The 20391-nt window shown below is 61.8% G+C and overlaps 3 protein-coding genes across 13 annotated transcripts; 2 read left to right on the top strand and 1 right to left on the bottom strand.

Moving 5' to 3' along the window:
- Nucleotides 1-2115: 2115 nt before the first annotated feature.
- Nucleotides 2116-3993, bottom strand: LOC113425354 (small nuclear ribonucleoprotein-associated protein B'). Its single transcript, XM_026687487.2, is given in 8 exon segments — nt 2116-2289; nt 2458-2583; nt 2782-2814; nt 2817-2919; nt 3022-3174; nt 3445-3556; nt 3644-3795; nt 3900-3993. Coding segments are annotated over 8 exon segments (720 nt in total). The 5' UTR covers nt 3903-3993; the 3' UTR covers nt 2116-2251.
- Nucleotides 3994-4187: 194 nt separating this feature from the next.
- Nucleotides 4188-15144, top strand: ELMO2 (engulfment and cell motility 2). 10 transcript variants are annotated; one of them, XM_087959059.1, is made up of 22 exons: nt 4188-4298; nt 8655-8782; nt 8912-8952; nt 9073-9145; nt 9260-9310; nt 9468-9650; nt 10082-10181; nt 10268-10419; nt 10528-10606; nt 10774-10809; nt 11033-11083; nt 11465-11587; nt 11684-11824; nt 11915-12019; nt 12102-12210; nt 12695-12831; nt 12925-13088; nt 13172-13284; nt 13372-13491; nt 13579-13649; nt 13755-13832; nt 14838-15144. In XM_087959059.1, exons 6-22 carry the CDS (start codon nt 9535-9537, stop codon nt 15036-15038), a joined length of 1896 nt encoding a protein of 631 aa, XP_087815185.1. In that variant the 5' UTR covers nt 4188-4298; nt 8655-8782; nt 8912-8952; nt 9073-9145; nt 9260-9310; nt 9468-9534; the 3' UTR covers nt 15039-15144. The 10 variants fall into 10 exon arrangements, with proteins under 10 accessions (XP_087815185.1, XP_087815186.1, XP_087815187.1 ...); XM_087959060.1 differs by having other exon boundaries at nt 11687-11824; XM_087959066.1 differs by lacking the exon at nt 4188-4298 and adding an exon at nt 8303-8405 and having other exon boundaries at nt 11687-11824.
- Nucleotides 15145-15235: 91 nt separating this feature from the next.
- On the top strand, nt 15236-18335 carry SLC35H1 (solute carrier family 35 member H1). Of its 2 annotated transcripts, XM_026687486.2 has the most exons (9): nt 15236-15368; nt 15445-15618; nt 15704-15767; nt 15884-15956; nt 16082-16250; nt 16333-16416; nt 16828-17003; nt 17361-17484; nt 17567-18335. In XM_026687486.2, the coding sequence occupies exons 4-9, from the start codon at nt 15891-15893 to the stop codon at nt 17911-17913; spliced, it is 966 nt and encodes a 321-aa protein (XP_026543271.2). In that variant the 5' UTR covers nt 15236-15368; nt 15445-15618; nt 15704-15767; nt 15884-15890; the 3' UTR covers nt 17914-18335. The 2 variants fall into 2 exon arrangements, with proteins under 2 accessions (XP_026543271.2, XP_087815195.1); XM_087959069.1 differs by lacking the exon at nt 15884-15956.
- The last annotated feature ends 2056 nt before the right edge of the window (nt 18336-20391 follow it).

Raw genomic sequence — 20391 nt, forward strand, 5'->3', positions numbered from 1 at the left:
AGATTGAGGTCCACCTGAAGGGGCGCACTGAGGAATTTGTGGGTTTTCTGGAAGACAAAATCGCTCGACTTCGTTCCCAGTTAAATGCCGGTGTGGTTGCTGAAGCTCCTGAGGCAGGTTCTTGCCCTGTTATCGGAACGGTTTGACCCTGTTGCTCCTGAGGAAGTGGACAGGATCCTAGGGAGTATGCGCACAAACACCTGTGTTTTAGACCCATGTCCCTCCTGGCTTGTGAAAGCTTCCCAGGTGACAGGCGGGTGGACTCTGGCGGTGGTTAATGCTTCCCTATAGGAGGGGACGGTGCCCCAATACTTTAGGGAGGCTGTGGTCTGCCCTCTTCTTAAGAAGCCATCACTGGACTCACCCGGTTGGATAATTTCTGACCTGTCTCCAATCTTCCCTTTTGGGGGAAGGTTGTTGAGGTGGCCGCGCAGCAGCTCCAGAGGTTTCTGGATGAAACGGGTTGTCTCAACCCCTACCAGTCAGGATTCAGGCCTGGATTTGGGACAGAAACAGCATTGGTCGCACCTTTGGATGATTTCTGGCGGGAGCAGGATGGCAGTAGTGCATCCATCCTTGCTCTACTTGACCTCCCAGCTTTCGATACCATTGACCACGGGGATCTCCTGGGGCACCTTCGGGGATGGGAGTGGGAGGCCTTGCGCTGTCTTGGTTCACTTCCTCTGCAGCTGCTCTCAGTCAGTGTTGATAAGAGGGGAGAGATCCAGCCCTCACCCACTGCTTTACAGGGTTCTGCAGGGCTCGCTACGCTCCCCATGCCTGTTCCACATTTATATGAAGCCACTGGGTGAGATCATCCGTCACCATGGACTGAGGTATCACCAATATGCTGATGAGACTCAGCTGTATGTCTCGGCCCGTGGTGAGTTAAGTGTTGCCATGTCCTCCCTCTCGCAGTGCCTGGAGGCTGTTAGGGGCTGGATGGGGAGCAACGGGTTGAAACTAAACCCTTACACGACTGAGTGGCTCCGGGTTTGAAGTTCGTTGGCTCAGGGAGAATTACCATCTTTAGTCTTGGATGGGGTAGCACTGCCCCAAACAGACCCTGTGCATAATCTGGGGGCTTTCCTGAACTCACGACTCCTGTTCGAAGAGCAGGTGGCAATCGTGGCCAGGAGGGCCTGTGCAGCCCCCAGTGTGCACATGTGCCACCTCTCCTGCAGGTGCTGCCTTGGCTGTCGATTTGCTTCCGGGTGCAATTCAAGGTGCTGGTTGTCACCTTTAAAGCCCTTCGTGTCTTGAGACCAGGTGATCTGAGGGACCCTCTCTTGCCGGTCACATCTACCCGACCCATCAGAGCGAGGAGGCAGGGAATGTTGCGGGTCCCACCCCTGAAGGAGATACACCTGGTGGGGCCCAGAAGAAGGGCCTTCTCCGTGGTGGCTCCCTCTCTCTGGAACATCATCCCTCCAGAGATTAGAACGCCCCCCACTCTAGCACTCTTTTGGAAGGCACTGAAGACCTGGTTTTGCCAGCGGGCCTGGGGAACCCAGAGTGGGATGGAGCCCATCAAATGGCAATTATGATCTGCTGTCATCGGGGCAGGAGGAGGGAGGTGATTTTTTTCCCATTTTTTTTCCAGATTTTGTTCTATTGTACTTTATTAATTTGATTCTTTTGATTAGTTTTTATTGTTTTTTATTGTTTATTTTGTTTTAAATATGGTTTTACATTGTGTAAGCCGCCCCCAGTCGCCAATGGCGAATAGGCAGCAATATAAATTAAATAAATAAATACCCCCCCCCCCCCCTGCTCAAAGAGGAGGCCCTATATTACTTCAGGCAAGTGCCATGGAAGCAAGCCCTCCATCTTGGGGATGGGCTTCAGGCAGCCAAGGTATCCAAAAATATTCAGTCCCGAAACGTCTAAGGAGATTCTCAGTCATCCAGGCCATGGTTGTCCCAAAAGTTCTTTTTTCAAGAGACAACTGGACTTCCTTGATTTCTCCTTATAGACATTTCACTTCTCATCCCAGAAGCTTCTTTAGCGTTTTCCAATTCCCCACCATCCAGTCAGAGCTGAAGCAGCTTCAGTCCCAAAACACTGTCCACGTGTTCTTTTCCCAAACACGCCTTACATTGACACCACAAGAAGAAATAGCAAACGTTTTATTGGAAAGGGCAACATGACATCAAAAAACATCACGTACGTACACAGCTAGTCCTGCTCCTGCTATCTTGTGATCAACAAGATTGGCCCCCTGTGAGTTCCGCTGGGTTCAGCATGGGTGTCAAGGCCTAGGCGGGCGCATGCCAGGAGGGGGGGGACCTGGAAACAAGAGTCACAATTACCTGCAGCCGTAAGAACACCGTAGCACTACTGAGCCATTTGTTTTCGCCCTGGCTATTGCAACGGCCTCTCTGATTGAGTCAAAGAACAAGACAGTTTTGGCAGCTTCTCTCAGAATTCAACATACTCCACCAGAAGACGACTTACCTCTCATGCCAGGAGGTGGCGGCCTCATTCCCGGTGGCGGCATCCCCATTGGTGAGCCACGGCCTGGTGGCATCCCCATAGGGGGGCCCATGGGTGGTCTCATACCAGGAGGGGGCCCCATCATTCCTGGAGCAGAAAAGCAGAAGCATCAGCAAATGGCAGTCCCTCCCCTTCTGCCTCCTAGTCCAGCAGAGACCTCAGAGTAATCCTGCTTTGACAATGGCTCCTCACAGCAATGCTCAGACACTATCCTTCATCACAGGTCCTGTCGGCTCTGGTACCAAAAAGGGGTGGGGGGAGGGGGGCGGCTTAGTCAAAACTCACCTGGAGGGGGAGTGCCTCTTCCCATGGGAGGGGAGGGCCTCCACGGCCTGGTGCGTATTGAGTCGGGGCTCCCGCTATACTGGCAGTGGCAGCGGCAGCGGCAGCAGCAACTGTCCCTCGGCTCTGAGGCGTCATTACCTGTAATGAAAAGGCAGTTCAGAGACTCATCTCTGCCCACGTCCACCAGGAGAGGAGGTGGCAAGGCTCCAAAGCAGCGCCCTGTGCCCGAGTCGAGCTCACCTGTTGGGATGGTCCACCAACCCCACGCACAGGACCGGCCAAACCTGCAGGCGCTTGAGGCATGGGAGCCCCAGCTGGGACGCCTCGTCCAGCCGCTCTGCCGACACCGGGTCCTCCTGCTGCCCCAGCCAGTGGCACGCGAGCAATGCCGGTCTGGAAGAAAAGGGCCAAAGAGTCACCTGGCAGCATCCTTCGCAAGGCGCTTGGGGCCCAAAACCCACGGGACTCTCTCAGCACAGCCGCTCGGCCGCTCCTCCCGCGGCCTGGCCTGGATCCTCCCGGGGAGGTTTTCACCTCCACCTCTCAACCACTGGGGGCCATTCAAGTCAGCCCCCCGCCCTCCCAGCGCCCGAAGGAAGGCCAGCTTGAAGCCCCCGCAGGGCTCCTGTGAGGAGCTCGGAGACCCGCCCCCCCCCGGCTTACGTCCTTGGGGGGCGGCCCCTCCACGGTCATGGAGACCAGGTTCTCGCCGCGGAGCAGCACCAGGCCCAGCACGCGCTTCTCCTCCCGCTCGGGCTGCTTGGAGTTCTTGGGCCTGGCAGGAAAAAGGGCGGAAGGTCGGCGCCGATGGACGGACGGTCTCCCCACCAGCCTCTCCCACCCTCCGGGCGGCGGCGCTCACTTGATCTTGCGGAACTCGTCGCAGTCGCACAGGATGAGGTTCATGTGCTTGTCGAAGGCCTTGAAGGTGCCGATGAAGACGCGCCCGTCCTGCAGGATGCACCGCATGCGGTAGTCGATGTGCTGCAGCATCTTGCTGCTCTTGCCCACCGTCTGCGGGGAGAAGGAGGGGCGGTCAGCGGGCGGCCGAGGGGGAGGCGGCCCGGTTTGCCCCTCTTCCCCCCACACACCGGGGCCCCCGCCGGGCCCGGCCTCACCATGGTGGCGGCGTCGCGTCTCCTTTCTCGACCACCGCGCTTCCCGCCGCCTCGCGAACCGCCAACGCTCGCCCGCTTCCGCCGGAACCGGAAGGAAGCACAACTTCCGGTCCCGAAGACCTCTCCCCCGCGGCGGCCGCCGGGCCGGAGCGACGCCGCGGTTTCCATGACAGCCGGTCCTTCGGCGACGGCCTTGCCGATCCACCAATGGGAGAGGGCGCTGGGGGGCCCTCTTCCAATCCGCGGGAGAGGCAGGACCGAGAGGGCGGAAGGTCGACGGGGAGTCGCGGAGCGGGCGGAGCCGAGCCCGGGAGGAGCGCCGAGCCCAGAGCGGCGGGAGAGCCGCCTGGCATCGCCGCCCCCGCCCAGCCCCCTTCCCCCGGGCGGCGTTCCGGGCAGGTGAGGACGCGGTCAGGGTTTCCGCGGAGGCCGCGCGGGTTGGCGCCCCGCCTGGCTTCATCCCCGGGCCGCCGCAGCGGAGGGTCCTGGCGCCGGAGGGGAGGCGAACTGGGCCGCGCTGTCCGGACGGCCTCGGCTCAAAGGCGCCGGTGGGGAACGGAGGCCCGGCGGCGGCGGGAGAGGGCGCCGCGCCAGGCCCGGAGAACGGACTCCTCCTCCCCTCCCCCGCGGGGGAGGAGGGGTCCAGCCAGGGGATCCCTCGGGGTCTTGGGGAGGAGGGAGGCTGTCCCTGCGGAGAGGGCACGGGGGGGACACCGGGGGTCGCGGGGGCTCCAGGGAGACGGCGGCGTCGCTTGCAGGGCAATCTCGGGCGTCACCGGTTCCCCCTTGCGGCCTCATATTCCCGAAAGCCGCGGGCAGACCCCCCATCCAGTCCGGAGGGCCCTGAGCAAGCCCGGGCCTCTCCTCCTGGCATTCCTGGCCAGCTGCTCCGGTTGAGCTGCAGCTCCTCCTGACCTCCCCCCCCTCCTCTAGTCCAGGGGTCGCCAACCTTTTGGACCTCAGGGACCACCAAACTCATAATTTTAGATCCCAGGGACCACTAACTGGCTCTGTGGGTGTGGCCTAATTTGTGGGTGTGGCTTGGTCATGTGACTGGCTGGGCATGGCTTGTATGTAAATGTTATAAATATTTATATAAATGTTGCATTTTTTATTTTAAAAAGAGCAACTTTTACCCAAAATCAGGCAAAGCAGGCAGGCAGATTGAGTTGCTCACAGAATCACAGATTCATTCAGAGATCTATCTATCTGCCATCAGCTAGCTCAATCTGTCACATAAAATTTGCTTGCAAGCAAACTCATAAAATTCACTAGCAAGCAAACTGACAAAATTAACTCATAACACACCATGTATGTAAATATTGAATTTTTTATAAAAAAAGCATTTTTTACCCAAAAGTGGGCAGATTGAGTTGCTCACAGAATCATTCAGTGATCGATCTATCTGCTATCGGCTAGCTCAGTCTCTCAATTTTGCTTGCAGTGAGTCTACTGAATTTGCTTGCAAGCAAACCTTCAGTCCTAAGGGAAGCAGAGCTAAAGATCTAAAGACTAGCTAGATCTAAAGACTAGCTAGAAAGCAAGAAATCCAACCATTTCCTGCTTCCTAGCTAATCTAAATCTCCTGGCACAGCAGAACAGATGATGGTCGGAAAAAGGAAAAATAGCATTTTTAGCAGGCAAGTTTGCTGGGTCAGGAGTGAGTGGGCGGGGAGGGTTCCCGCGGGCCATGTGGGCGGTGCAGCCTTTTTTTTCTGCGCAGCCTGGATTAATTGCTTTGGGGGGGGTGCTCTTGGGGTGAGATTTCTCTGTGGCCCACCAAAATTTTCTCAAGACCCACCGGTGGGCCGTGGCCCACCAGTTGGCGACCACTGCTCTAGGTAGGTAACCTCCTCCTCCTCCTCCTGCCCCTCCTGCTTCTGCTTTGTTTCTCTTGGGGTGGAGCTCCCCCCTCCCCATCGTTCCCCTCCAGCCACCCAGTTTCACCCGCAGGTCCCTTTGGGTGTTGACACTTGATTGTTCTTCCGTTGTCCTATCCATTTTGGTGCATTTCTTTTTTCCTTCTCAAGCTTTGCTCTGTTTGCACCTTCGTAGTCGTAAGTTACTAAGTTGTAATCAACAGAACACACAAATTCTTTTTTTAACCGCCCCCCACCCCTGGAGAGCGGATGAAATCCTCATAGTTTAGGGGTGCAGAACATTTCCTAGAAATGGAGCTGGCGTTGTCTGTCTTGTGGGAGGGATGCTCTCCGCCTGAAAGAGGAGGATCTTCTCCACTTAAGAGCTACCTTTGCTCTCCTTGATGTCAGGAGCTGAGCCAAAGCACGGGAAGTCTTGGTCCTGGCTTTTCCCCAGCCTGTCCAGATGGTCCCTGCTCCAAAAGAGTGTTTTCCTTTCGACTAAAACACCTCCAAGCAGCTGAGCCCAGTAGGCCCTTTCCCAGCGCCTGGTAAGAAGAGGCTCTTGGGCCCGATGGTGGCTGTTCTCATCCCTGCAGGGCCTGGCGGCGGCTGCTGCTGCTCTTCTTTGCTTCCCCTTCTACTGTCTCCAGCCTCAAGGGGTCCGATAGGCTAAGCGTGTGAAATGGGAATGGCGCCTGTCCTTGGCTGGATGTGGGCTTCATCCAGTCAATTTCATGCCTAGGAAGTGCAGCTGCCCAACACAGCGCTCTTCTCTGTCTCCTCTTCGGTAGCTCATTTGATTAGGTCCTGGTTCATTGTGTTCTGCGGACTTTAGCCGTTGTCTAATGTTCTTGAATAGGAGCCCAAATTGCTCTGCGGCGTCTGCCATTCAGGCATTTCTGGTGACCTGCTGATTTTATTGCTTTTTATCATGGGGGTCAAAAGTGTTTTGGAGTAGGGAAATGTGATTTAATAGTAACAAAGAGCAAGACGCTAACCCTTCTACGTGCTTCCTGTGTGTTGCTTCCCTCCGCCTCGTCTCCTCTATTGGGGCTTCCAGCAACCATCTTCCTAGCGTATCCCGCAGGTGCAGCGTCCGCTTTTGGGGTCATTGAGCGCCTCTGCATGGCCATCGGGGTCTTCAGGGCGCAGGCCCACGGCTTGCGTGTCTCTGCTGAAGTTGTCTTGCCATCTCTGTTTTGGACGCCTGCGAGGTCGGCAGCCATCGTCTTCTAGCTGTTAGAGGCAGTCTCGGCCACGGTGGAAGGTGCTGCTCTCTGGACGTGTCCATATCAGCAGAGTTGGCCTTTTCTCACACCAAAATGTTGTCGGATGGTGTCATTGGTGATGCGGTCGAGAAGGGAGATAGGTGCGCCATATCCAATGGAGCCTTCGCATTTTCGTGGCATGGAGGGAGCTTTCGGTCCCTGTTGTTGCTGCCCAGCATTCAGTGCCATTACAGTGCAACCCGGCCGTTGGTTGTCTGGTAAATCTTAGATTTAAGATGGGTTGACATTCGTCTGTCCCATAACACACCGGTGAGTTCTCATCAACGCATCCACTTGGGGCTTCCAGCAAAAATGTCCCCTATTTATTTAGTGGGGAGTTAGTGCTGCTGGCTCCAAAGGGGTTGTTTCGAAATGCCCCTGTGCCATCTGGGGCCCCTTCCCCCCGAGGAGCCAACAAACTGCTGACATTCGGCCCATCATCGCTGGAAGGCACGAGCTGTCCTGCCGGTTCTGGAAGTGGGTCAGAGGAGGAGGAGGAGGAGGAAGTCTTCTCTCCAGCCCTTTTTCGTGGGGGGCCAGCTGGGCAGATTAGCCCAGTTGACTTCAGCTTGATTTAGACTTGTGCACAACATCCAGGCATACCTGCACTGCGAAGGGGTTGATGGGGAAGCACAGGCTGAACGCGGGCCAACCGTGCGCATGCCTCCCAGGCCTCAGCGATGCCCTACGTGGAGATGCGCATCTTGCCCTGCTGATTGGTCGATCCAACTTCCTGTTGGGAGGCAGGCGGAAAGTAAGGGCATTTGAGTGACAAAAAGAAGCAGCTGCCAATGGAGTGAGGCGGTATTGATGTTTGTGTGATGCAACGGATAAATACTGCAAAACCCAGCAGGTAAACAGTCAGGGAAGAAGAGCCAGGCAGGTGCAAAGAAAAGTGGAAGCCAGGCCTGCGCTCTGCTGCTTGCGCCTCCAACGCTTCCCCCCCCCCAAACCAGAAGGGGAAGACTGGCAGAAGTGTGAAGGGCGGGGCTCTGCAACAGCGTCTGTGTTGCCCGACGTGCAGTGAGGCTGAAGTCCAAATGGACCTTCAGTTTTGGAGTCCTGCTGCAGAGCTGAGGAAATTATTTCAAGCCATTTGAGGGAAGCCCATCAGAAGAGGGTTTGCAAGAGTTTCCCTGGGTTTGTTAGGCCTCCCCTCCCCATCAACGGGGGGGGGGGTTCTGGATCTGCGCTTGCAGGTCCCCCTGAGTGGGGGTGGGATTCTCCGCTTGTTCCACTTCTGAAGCCCCGGAATGGCTCTTCTTGGCTTCAGTCACCCCCTGAATTCCGGATGCTGCCATTCCCCCCCCATTCAGCCCCCCCCCCGCCTTCCTCTCGAGCGGGGAGTTTCCTGAGGGGACCCAGCTGGTCAGAAGGTATCCTAGCCAATGCCCCCCACCCTCCATTCTATGTGCTCCTCTGAAATGCCTGCAGTCCCGTTGCTTCAGCTGTATGTAGGAAGCCGCTGCAAGTGCCGGGTGGGGCCCAGAGAACAGGTGTGCAACCAGCCCAGGCCCTCCACCCACCCCTGGGCTGGGGCTGGCCAAGGAAGGGCCTGTGGTTTGGGCCGGAGGCTCCTGCGGTGGAAAAGCAGCCTGCCTGCCAACCCTTTTCTGCCATGGCAGGTTTGAGGGACGGTCTCTGCTGCTAGCGAGAGAGCTGGCTCTCTCGGGAGATGCCGCCCCCGCCGGACATTGTCAAGGTGGCTGTGGAGTGGCCTGGCGCCAATGCCCAGTTGCTGGAATTTGACCAGGTGAGAGAGGGGGCAGGTCTTGAGTGAAGGCTGCCCAAGTATTGGCAGGAGTGGGGCCTGGACAGGGAGCCCCAACGGGGGAGCTTGGTCCAGGGAAGCCGCCTAGTTCACGATTCTCGCCCTTCGCAGAAGCGGCCCCTGGTCTCCATCATCAAGGAAGTCTGTGACGGGTGAGTGTGCCAGCCAGCCGGCCAGTTCAGCCTCCCCCCCCCGCCTGGGGCTCCCTCCCAGGTGAAGGACCGCCCAGGCATGGAGGCTCAAACGCCTTTCCTGTCGCGGCCCCCTTGCAGGTGGTCCCTGCCTAACCCTGAATGCCACACCCTGCGCTATGCTGACGGAGCCCAGCTCTACATAACGGAACAGGTAGGTGCCCCCCACTTTTGCGGTCCTAGAGTCCAACACATGCACACGCACACACCACACACACACACACACACACACCCCAGTGTTAAGCAGCTTTGTTTTTGTGCACTGCAGACTCGTGGCGACATCAAGAATGGCACCATCCTCCGGTTGGCGGTTTCCCCAGTAGGTTTGGGTGGCTGCTGCTGGCCCTTCTGGATGCAGCTTGGGGGGGGTGGGGCTCTCTTTCCTCCCCCCCTCGCCAGGGGCAGTGGGGAGGGCCTGCTCTGGCTCCCTGCCTCCCGAGCGAGATGGGGAGGGGCTCCCGATGCCTCCTTTCCAGTCCAGGGCTGCCCGCCAACTGATGGATCGGACCCAGGCCTCCACCTTGGAGGGGCCGCCTAGAGGCCATGAAGGAACTGGCCAAGCTCTCGGCAGACGTCACGTTCGCCACCGAGTTCATCAACATGGATGGCATCGCGGTGCTCACCCGGCTGGTGGAGGGCAGCTCCAAGCTCCTCCCTCAGTAAGCGCCCGGCTGCTCTTCTCCCCCTCTCCCCCGGCCTTCACCAGGGCTCCTGCACCTTTGGCCAGAGGTTCCCCTTCCAGCAGAGGATTGAGCCTCTGGTTGCTCCCAGGCCTCCCTGCTGGGGAGAGGGGCGGCTGGCTCTCCAGGGGATGCCAGGAGGAGCATGGAGGCAGCCTGTTGGGGAAGGGTGGCTCGTCCCAGGAAAAGGGAGCCGCCTAGTGGCCGTGGAGGGTGAGCTCAGGGGCTTCCCTGGCTGGACTCGGCAGCCTAGGCCAGGGCCCGTGTCTTCTGGAGCCCCCAGGCAGCAGGGTGGCCCCCTCCGCGGCCCTTGGCCGTTTGGGCCAGCCCGGCCACGTCGGAGAAGAGCCGAAGGGGCTGCTGGGAAAGGGCCGAGCAGCTGACGGGGCGGTTGGCGCCTTCCCCTGCAGCTGTGGCGAGATGCTGGCCTTCACTCTGACTGCCTTCTTGGAGCTCATGGACCACGGCCTCGTCTCCTGGGACACGGTCTCCGTCAGCTTCATCAAGCAGGTGCCGTCCGTCCGTCCGCTGGGGTGGGATTGGGGCTGTCCTGGGGAACCGGGCTGGGGCTGACGGGGGGTTTGCTCTGCCGGCAGATCGCAGGGTACGTGAGCCAGCCGAGGGTGGACGTCTCCATCCTGCAGCGCTCCCTGGCCATCCTGGAGAGCCTGGTGCTGAACAGCCAGGCGCTCTATCAGAAGGTCGCGGAGGAGGTCACGGTGGGGCAGCTCCTCTCCCACCTCCAAGTGTGAGTGTCCCAGGGCTGGGGGCTCCTCCTGGCCTGCCCCGCACCCAACCCCCACCCCCGGCAGGGCAGGAGGAGCTGGACGCCTTCTCCCTCTGGCTCTCCCGGCAGCTCCAACCAGGAGATCCAGACGTACGCCGTAGCCCTGATCAACGCCCTCTTCCTGAAGGCTCCCGAGGACAAGAGGCAGGTAGGTGGCCGGCCTGGCAGGGACCGGGGGAGAGGGCTGGCCTTGGGCGTCTGTGCTTGCACCCCCTCCCTCCGTCTCCTGTGAAAGGCTGTGTGCCCCCCCACCTCCCCCGACTGCTGATTCCGTCATCTGCTCCTTTTGTGCCTGTTTCTGCTTTCCGCCCCCAGGACCATCTTGCTAGCCCGCTAGACCTGCCCTGCACTGTAAGTCCAGGGAAGGGAGGCCCGGCCGGGTCCGGGTATCCTCCTTCAGGGGGTTGGGGTGCAGTGAGGAGCAGGGGGGCCACAGGGGCAGGAGTTTACTCCCGCTGTGGGGTCTTTGCTTCCCTGGTGGGCGGGGAGCAGCGCAGGTGGGGGGAGGCCCGGAAGGTGGCCCTTCCACCTCCCTCCCTCCCACCCCCCACCCCCACTTTTTCCTTCCTGGCAGGAGATGGCCGATGCCTCCGCCCAGAAGCAGCTGCGTTTGGCCATCCTGACGGTAAGGCTTTGGGGTCAGTGCTGCCGTCCATCGGCCATCTTCCCTTCGGTCAGGCCTGACAACCCTGCAAGGCAGTGGTCCCCAACCTTTTTTATGCCGCGGCCCGGTACCGGCATCAGCTGGGCGCCGCCATCTTGTTTTGATGAAAAAGTGCTTCCGGTGAGCTCACCGGAAGCACTTTTTCATCAAAACAAGATGGCGGCGCCCAGCAAACCAGCGGCCCGGTAGGATTTGTTCCACGGACGGTACCGGTCCGCGGACCGTGGTTGGGGACCCCTGCTGCAAGGGACCCCTTGCCCTGGGCCGGCCGAGCACTGCGAGGCGGTGGGGGCTGCTCCTGCTCACCGCCTTCACGCTCTCCTCCCTCCCCTCCCAACCCAGCACGTCATCCGCGGAAACCGTCCCATCAAGACCGAGATGGCCCACCAGCTGTACGTGCTGCAGGTCCTGACTCTCAACCTCCGGGAGGAGCGGATGATGACGAAAATGGACCCCAGCGACCAGGTGGTGGGCACGGCAGCCCCGTGTGGCCTTCGGGGCAGGGGTTTGGCTGCTTCTGCCGCCATCGCCACCCAGGCTCACCGCCCCCCCTGTCCCAAGCAGGCCCAGCGGGACGTCCTCTTCGAGCTGCGCAGGATCGCCTTTGAGGCCGAGGCTGAGAGCGGTGGCAGCACCCCTGGTGGCGGAGCAGAGAAGCGCAAGGCCATTTACACGAGGGACTACAAGCTGCTGGGCTTCACGGTGGGTGGGGCTGGGAGAGGGGGTGCAGGAGAGGGCTGGCCGGCTGAGCTTCCAGGCCAGGGGCCAAGAGAGACCGATTTGTTCCCGCAGAACCCCGTCAATCCTGCCCTGGACTTCCTCCAGACCCCGCCCGGCATGCTGGCCTTGGACAACATGCTCTACTTGGCCCAACACCACCAGGACGCCTACATCCGAGTAAGGGGCCCAGCTGCCCCCAGTGGAGGAGCTGCGCAGGCAGCCCCCCCCCTCACTCTGGGCCTCTCTTCCCTCCACACAGATCGTCCTGGAGAACAGCAGCCCAGAGGACAAACACGCCTGCCCCTTTGGCCGCAGCGCCATCGAGCTCACCAAGGTGCTCTGCGAGATCCTGCAGATTGGAGAACTTCGTAAGCGGAGTCCGGTGGAGGCCGAGCTGCTCGGGGCCAGAGCAGGCGCTGCTCTCTGATCAGCTGCTTCCCCCTCCTCCTCCTCCGAGCCCCGCAGGGTGCCCAACTGGTGGCAGCCCCAGGGTGGCGGGGTGTGGGTGGGTGGGCGCAGTTTGGGCCAGGACGGCTGTTGAGCTGCCCTTGGTCGGCGAAGGGGCCCCATTCACTCCCGTCAGAAAGGTAAAAGCTCTGCTTTGCCACCCAGAGCCTCATAATGCGAGTCTCGGGGCGCCTGTGAGAAGCCCTGTGGGACGTTGCGACACTTTTGCGTAGCTTCTCGCGTACCCCAACTGCCCTTCCTGGTGCTTTTCTGCTGAGGCCTCCTGGCAGCCTGGGAATATTTGCCCTAGACCCCCCTTCCTCCCTCCTTCCCAAAGCTCAGCCTGGGGAAAAGGGGGCCTCCCCGGCCGCTCTGACAGCCCCCTTCCTCCCCGCCTCTGCCCAGCCAACGAGGGCCGGAACGACTACCACCCCATGTTCTTCACGCACGACCAGGCCCTGGAGGAGCTCTTCGCCATCTGCATCCAGCTGCTGAACAGGACCTGGAAGGAGATGCGGGCGACAGTCGAGGATTTCCACAAGGTGGGTCTGCGTGCCTCCCCCGCCCAGCCTGGCCCCCGCCGCCTCCCTCTGCAGCCCCGCAATGCCACTGCCCTCCCCCCCCTCCTCCCCCAGGTGATGCAGGTGGTGCGGGAGCAGATCACCCGGGCTCTACCCACCAAGCCGCCCTCCCTGGACCAGTTTAAGGGCAAGCTGCGCAGCCTGGGCTACTCGGAGGTGCTCCGCCTGCGCCAGTCGGAGCGGATGAGCCAGGACGACTTCCAGTCCCCGCCCATCGTGTGAGTGCCTGGGGAGGAGGTGGGGGGGGGCATGGGGGACTCCCCCCACCCCTCTGATGTGCCTGCTGGGCGGCTTTCCCCAGGGAGCTGCGGGAGAAGATCCAGCCGGAGATCCTGGAGCTCATCAAGCAGCAGCGCCTGAACCGCCTCTGCGAGGGGAGCAGCTTCCGTAAAATGGGCAACCGGAGGAGGCAAGGTGAGCGGGGGTGGGGGGCCCCGTGGCAACGGAGGAGGGGGCCCTCTCTCGGGGGACCCTTGCCGAGACCGTTCCCCTGCCTTGCAGAGCGCTTCTGGCACTGCCGCCTGGCCCTGAACCACAAGACGCTCCACTACGGGGACCTGGAGGAGAACGCCCAGGGAGGGGTGGCCCTGGAGTCGCTGCAGGAGAAGAGTAGGCTGGGGGGTGGGAGGGGCTGGGGGGCTCTGTCCAGATGGGCCTTTGCGCGGGCCGGGCGTGATTGCGGCCCCTCTTCCTTTAGTCCCGTGGCAGACATCAAGGCCGTCCTCACCGGGAAAGACTGCCCGCACATGAAGGAGAAGGGGGCACTGAAGCAGAACAAGGTAGGGGCGTCCCAGGGAGCCCCCCCCAAGGCCCCTGCCCGGGGGGGGAGGTAGAGGCCTGCTGCCCCTCCCCTCCTCCCCCCCTCTTCTCTCCCCATCCCCAAGGAGGCCCTGGAACTGGCTTTCTCCATCCTTTATGAGCCGGACGAGGCCCTGAACTTTATCGCACCCAATAAATACGAGGTGAGCAGAAGGTGACAGCTGGGGGATCCCTCCAGGGCTGTCCTTCCCCGGCCAAAGTTCCCTGCCCAAGGGAGCGGCCTTCGTGGCTGTGTGTGTGTGTGGGGGGGCAGCTGTGCTGAGAGGGCCAGAGTTGGAGGGGGCTCTGGAGGCCATCTGGTCCGCCCCTGCTGAGGGTAAGAATCAAAGCGCTTCCTTCCCTCTTGGGGCTGCCTGGAGAGTCCTGGGTGGTTGTGCCAGCCAAGAGGATGGGTGGGAGCTGCAAGCGGGCGAAATGCGCTTTCTGCAGCTTTCAAGGTGGTGGGTGGTGGGTGTGGAGAGCCAAGGCCTTCCCTGCCCCGCCTGTTTTGGCTGACAAGCAGGAGGTGGGAGGCCGCTTCTCCCGCCAGGCTGAACTAAGGTGGAGCCTTCTGCATCAGCAGCCTCCCATGGATTTACAGCTGCCTCCTGAACAGGAGCCGCTTGGTGACTGTGACCCGCCTGGTGGTCATGAAGAGGGCAGGCTTAGCGGCCGTTGTGCAAATAGGTGCTTTTCCTGCCTGGGAGTCTCTTCCTCCAGCCCCCCAGCCCCCCAGACGACCCAGCCAGGAGAGCCCATGGCTCTGGGGCAGCCCCCCCAGCCATCCTGGAGGGGAGCCCTTCCCTCTAGCTCTGATTCCCCTGGTTCTGGCATCGGCTGCCCCTCCCTCCAGAAATGGCCAAGACTGGAGAGGGCAGCCCTTTCAACCACCCCATCCTCTCGCTCCCTGGGATTCGACCAAGACTAAGGGGGCGAAAGCCACCCCCCCCCCCAGGCCCTTAGAGCAGCCCCGTTGCTAGTCGAACTAGGTGGATCCCTCCCACCTGCCCCGTCCTGCCCTCGGGTGCTTGTTTCCAAAGGGAGGCAACTTCCCGGGCTGCGGTTTGCACCCTCCGGGGTATCCTCAGGCGCCGGCCCGGAAGCCGTGGGAGGGTCTTCGCAGGGGCCCCCTCGCTGCCCAGCCTGAGACGCTCTCTCGGTTCCCCCAGTTCTGCATCTGGATCGACGGCCTCAACGCCCTGCTGGGGAAGGACATGGCGAGCGAGCTGACCAAGAGCGACCTGGACACGCTGCTCAGCATGGAGATGAAGCTGCGCCTGCTGGACCTGGAGAACGTCCAGATCCCGGAGGAGCCCCCGCCCGTCCCCAAGGAGCCCAGCAGCTACGACTTCGTCTACCACTACGCCTGAGCCGCCGCCCGCTGCGGGCTCCCGGACTGGCGGGGGGGCGGTCGCGGGGCGTCGGCTGGACCTGGCGCGCTCTCCCCCCCCGCCCGCATTAAAGCTCGTTCCCCGCTCCAGCCGGGCTGCAGCCTCTTCTTTGCGCCGCGGTCGGCAGGGGGCGCTGGGGGCGGCCGGGCGCTCTAGCCGCGCGGCCTCTGTGGGCCGGGGGGCGGGGCCGGGGCTCTTCCGCGCGGCGCGATGGCCGGGGCGCGGGCGGCGGCGCGGGCGGCGGGGCTGGTGCTGCTCTACTACGGCTTCTCCATCGGCATCACCTTCTACAACAAGTGGCTCATGAAGGTGGGGGCGGGGGGGCGGGGCTCGGGGGAAGGCTCAGCCGGGCGCCGGCTCACCGCGTGGCCTCCCTTCCGCGCAGAGCTTCGCCTTCCCGCTGTTCATGACGCTGCTGCACCTGCTGGTCATCTTCGCGCTCTCTCGGGGCTGGCCAGGCGCTGCTCCCGCCGCCGCCGCCCTCCCCACGCCGCCGCCGCCGCCGCCGGGCGCGCCCTCTTGCCCTGGCCCGCCTACCTGCGCCAGGTGGGCCCAACAGGTGAGCGGCGGGGGCGGGTGGGGTGGGCGCTCTCGCCGGGACCCAGCGGGGCTCTCCTGACGGCGTCTCTCCCGCTCGCCCGCAGCGCTGTCCACCGCCCTGGACGTGGGGCTGAGCAACTGGAGCTTCCTCTACATCACCGTCTCCCTGTGAGTGCCGGGCGGCCCCGGGGAGGCTGGCTGGGGGGGTGGGGCGCCCGGTGCGGGGGGGGGAAAGGCCGGGTTGCCTCCAGGCGCGCCCCTCACCCTCCCTCCCGGCCCGGCAGCTACACCATGACCAAGTCCTCGGCTGTCCTCTTCATCCTCCTCTTCTCGCTGATCTTCAAGCTGGAGGAGCCGGTGAGACACCCCCTCCCCCCCCCCGCAGCCTTGGGGTTCCGGGGCCGGAGGAGCAGCCCTGCCCGCCTCTGCCCTCAGCCGTGGGGTGACGCTGCTGCTGTTGCTGCTCCTCCGTCTCTTGCCAGAGAGCCGCCCTGGTGCTGGTGGTCCTGCTCATCGCCGGGGGCCTCTTCTTGTTCACCTACAAGTCCACCCAGTTTGAGGCCGAGGGCTTTGCCATGGTGCTGGGCGCCTCCTTCCTGGGGGGCGTGCGCTGGACACGGACGCAGATCCTCCTGCAAAAGGAGGAGCTGGGTGAGTGTGTGGCTGGGGGCTGGGGGAAGGGCTCCCTCCCTCCCTCCCCCTGACCGGCTGCTGCCCTTCCCTTCCCTTGCAGGACTCCAGAACCCCATCGACACCATGTTCCACCTGCAGCCGGCCATGTTCCTCAGCCTCTTCCCCCTCTTTGCCGTGTTTGAAGGTCAGCAGCCTGCCCCGGGGTGGGGGTGGCGGGCGGGGGAGAGCAATGACCTCAGGCGGCCACCCCAAGTTGCTTGAGTAGGAAGCTGTTAGGAGGCGGCGTAGGGCGTGTTCGGGAGGGATCCTGGGCAACGTCCCAGAAGTCCCATCGCCTGGCCGGAGGCTTAAGACGCGGATTTCCTGGGGTTGCCCAGCTACTGTGGGAGCCCAGGGAAGGGCGGAGGCCGTGACGGACATGGCAGCCTGTGGCCTCCCACAGGAAGGAGCAGCAGGAAAGGCCTTCCTCCTGACTGACTGTATTGCGGGAGGCCTTGCCTGCCCCCCCAAACTCCAGGATTTGCCTCTGGGTGAGCCGGTGGTGGGTCTGGGCCTGCAAGCAAGCCCCCCACTCCCGCCCTCCCTGTTTCCCCAGGTCTGCCCTTGTCTGCCTCCGAGAAGCTGTTCCGTTTCCACGAGGAGCAGCTGCTGCTGGAGCTGCTGGGGAAGTTGGCGCTGGGAGGGGTGCTGGCCTTCGGGCTGGGCTTCTCCGAGTTTCTCCTGGTATCCAGGACCTCCAGCCTCACCTTCTCCATATCGGGGATCTTCAAGGTATTGGAGGGGGGGGGCTCTTTCCCGGCCTCCCCTCCCCTCAGTGGGTCTGCGGGCCTCAAGGGCCGGCTGTCTGCGCTCCCTTCTTCCCACCCAACCATCTGTGGAAGGTGCATCTGTGGCGGGAAGGGGAGGCCCGGCCCACTCCCTCCAAGCCCAGGAGCTCCATGGGAGCCACACTTCTGGGAAAGCAGTAAAGGGGCCAAGGAGCTGGGTGCCTCTGAGGGCTGTAAGGGGGACCCCCGGCAGTGGGACCTGTCCGATCACACACACACACCCCCAGCTGCCTCTGGCAAAGGGGGGTGGGGCTCGGGCCAGCCTGGGCTGCTGTGCGTTGACGCGCTGCCTTGTCCCCAGGAAGTCTTCACGCTGTTCCTGGCGGCCCACCTGATGGGAGACCAGCTCACTGTCCTGAACTGGTTGGGCTTTGCCGTTTGCCTGCTGGGCATCTCCCTGCACGTGGCCCTGAAGGCCCTCGGGGGTAAGGAGGGGGCAGGGGAGAGGCGGAGGGACCCTCTTTCGGGGGCCCTCGAAGGGCAGCTAACCCCTCCCTTCCCACGCAGGGTCAAAGGGCACCAAGCACCCCGAGGTGCCTGGCTCTGCTGCAGACCTGGAGCTTTTGCTGCTGCTGGATTCCCAGGTGGAGGAGGAGGAGGAGGAGGAGGAGGAGGTGCCGAGAACACCCCCTGTGCTGAGCCACCCCTGGGCAAGCTGGGAGGGCACCTGCTGGGGGTGGGTGGGGCGGGATGGATTGCTGGCAGGAGCAGACAGGTTGGGGAAGGGGGGGATGGGCAGCAGGGCTGCTTCTGGCCCTCCCCATCCTGGGCTGAGAGGGCGCCCTCTTTGGGCTCGCAGGGGCCTCGTGCCCCAGGCTGGCCGGGCCAGAAGCCGAGGCCCGGGGCCTGCGTAGGCTGCAGCCACCTGTGCTGGGCACACCTTGCTGCCCGGCCCTTCAGCAGCACCTGCGGGTGGGCGGGCGGCTGCTTGGAGACGCTTTGATGGGTCAGAAGTGCCCCCAAAGAGGGCGGCCTCCTGGGGGAAGAGGACGCCTGGGCGAAGATGGGTCCTGAGGAGGAGGAGGAGGAGGAGGAGGAGGACTCTGGGAAGGGGGCCAGCTGGCCTGGAAAGGGGGGCCAGGGGCTGAGCTCGGGGCAGGGAAGAACCCACCTGAGGGAGGCGGGGCCTCGATGGGCACCCCCTGCAGCAGCCCTGGGGGCCAAAAGGACGCGGGAGCCCTGAGCAGAGCAAGGGGGCGGCCTGCAAAGAACAAGGGGCTCCCTTGGCACAGCGAGTCTCGCCAATAAAATTGGCATCCAAATCCGTTGCACGAAACAGGAGCGTGTGTCTCACGAAGGTCTGTGCGGAGGGCAAGCTGATCAGCCCACCATGGGTGTGTGCGTGTGTGTGTGTGCGTGTGTGTGTGCTGGAGTTTCCTGTAACCAAACAGCAGCGGGGAGAGGGGGCAGTTGGAAAACCCCACTGGGCTAAAGAGCAACCCTCTGCTCCATCGTCCACCCAAAGGGGAACTGGGTTTCCCCTCCTTCCCAGATGAAGCACGTGGGCCACCCTGTCCCCTCGGGGCAGTGGATGGCAGAGGGGCAAGTGGGGGCTTGGGAAACTGGGGTGCTCTCGGGCGCTTCTGAGGGTCTCTGCTGGGAAGTCGGGCATTGTCACTGCAGGCGCCCGGTTTGCCCCAGTGAAAGCCCACCAGGGCCCCATCCCCTGCTGTGGGGCAAGGCTGGTCTGAGCGCTCTGCAGGTGCCCGGGCTGCCAGGGTCAGGCCCAGTGGCAGAATTGAGCCGCTGCCTCCAGGAGCTCCATTTCTTTGAGGGGCTGACGGAGGTCTTTTAATTCCTGCCACCTCCTCTGCGGTTCACCCACAGCAGTCCCGCTCTGGACCACAAGCAAAAACTGCTGTTGATGTTTGATAAACATCAGATCGGTATCTAAGTTAAATATCCATATTGATAAATGGTATTTGGAGAATATTTCATGAAGCTCTGCATCGGGATGCTCATCTCTTCTGTGACACCAAGCGGCCGTTTTGCACCCACCTGGGTTTACCAGGACCAAAGGTAACTGCGAAGTAGCCACAGCTGCCCTTGTGGGAATCTGGACAGGTCGGGCTGCACCGCTCATTCAGTTCTGCCCAGGTGGGAGGTGGAGCCTGGAAGGCCGCGTCCTGCTCGCATTGGAACTTCCCAGGATGAGTATTTGGAGGGGGTGCACGTGGTGCCCCACTGAGCCCCACCCCCGGTCACGGACAGCTGCTGGCGTATCCTACAGTGGTCCTCCCTGCTGGAGGGGAGGGGTGGAAAAGAGGCTGGGGCCCCCAGGTGCAGCACATCAGCTTCTCCTGGGACACACCCCCTTCTTCCAGTGGGGCGGAAGTTTTGGGGTGCTCCTCACGAGAGGGAGCCCCCTGGGGCTGTCGGGATGGCGTGTGGAGGGTTCCAGCCTTCACTTCCCTTGTCTTTCCTGAGAGGCACCTCTTGTACACGCCTTGGGGGGCGTTATATGAGCCGAAAGACATGCATGGAAGATGACCCCCCTTCCCCATGGTCACTACAGCCATGTAAGCCATGTCTGGAATCGCTCTCCTCCCCAGAGATCGCTGGGCATTGCAAAAGGTGCGGAGGAGCAAATGGGATCAGGCATATCTTCAGGATGGCCACAGGTTCTTCCCTCCCAAAGCTGTTGGGCTCCCAACTTCTGTCTCGCCATTGACTTGACCCATCCTGCCCTTCACTTTGCAGGGACCCTCCCCTGGGCCTGGGGTCTGCGTTCTTCCCCAGGCAAGCGTGACGGGATCTCCCGCTCTAAATCTCTTGGCCTTCAACCCTTCATCCTAGGGGGACCTCTGGCCGCTTGCAAAGTGTTCCTGGCCGATGTCTCCTTTCACTGACTCCTTTGTGTCAGGAAGGGCTCAATTCGGTCGTTTGGGCCTTCTAGGTTTCCACGCCAACCTCCTTGAGTGATGATGTCGAAAACACCACTGGGTTGCCTTCTTCCATCTAGTCCGGATCCTTTCGTGCCTGGGGAATCTCCCCACAAGCAAACAGCAGGACAGGCAGCCACCTGGCCCAACGCCTCGGGTCCTGCCCTGCGTCTTTCCAGAGGGGGGTATTCTTTGGGGCCTGGTTCCTACTTTCTGTAAGGCCGTTGTGTGCTACTGCTCATTGTAAGGACGGTCCCAAAGGCAACAAGTTCGGTTTTCCTGGAAGATGTTTCGCTTCTCACATGCCATCCATCACGTACCAAAAGCCCATGATCAGAAGGCAGATGGAGGCAGCAAGCGGGACGATGTGTCCTTCGAGCTGCTGCCAGCGCCCCTCCCCCCCCCATGGCTCCGCCTGGAGCTGAGGGGTTGAGTGACCGCCGGGTTCCG

Source organism: Notechis scutatus, chromosome 3 (assembly GCF_049901735.1).
Source record: "Notechis scutatus isolate UNSWTSFEM ecotype Mainland chromosome 3, rNotScu1.2, whole genome shotgun sequence".
Taxonomy (NCBI): Eukaryota; Metazoa; Chordata; class Lepidosauria; order Squamata; family Elapidae; genus Notechis; species Notechis scutatus.

Excerpts from the sequence above, each read along its gene's own strand:
- ELMO2 (XM_087959059.1), top strand. The coding sequence starts at position 9,535 with ATGAAGGAACTGGCCAAGCTCTCGGCAGACGTCACGTTCGCCACCGAG. Across the intron at positions 12,020-12,101 it reads ACCAGGACGCCTACATCCGA|ATCGTCCTGGAGAACAGCAG; the intron begins GTAAGGGGCCCA and ends CCCTCCACACAG. Across the intron at positions 13,285-13,371 it reads GGGCAACCGGAGGAGGCAAG|AGCGCTTCTGGCACTGCCGC; the intron begins GTGAGCGGGGGT and ends CCTGCCTTGCAG.
- SLC35H1 (XM_026687486.2), top strand. The coding sequence starts at position 15,891 with ATGACCAAGTCCTCGGCTGTCCTCTTCATCCTCCTCTTCTCGCTGATC. Across the intron at positions 15,957-16,081 it reads TCTTCAAGCTGGAGGAGCCG|AGAGCCGCCCTGGTGCTGGT; the intron begins GTGAGACACCCC and ends GTCTCTTGCCAG. Across the intron at positions 17,485-17,566 it reads GGCCCTGAAGGCCCTCGGGG|GGTCAAAGGGCACCAAGCAC; the intron begins GTAAGGAGGGGG and ends CTTCCCACGCAG.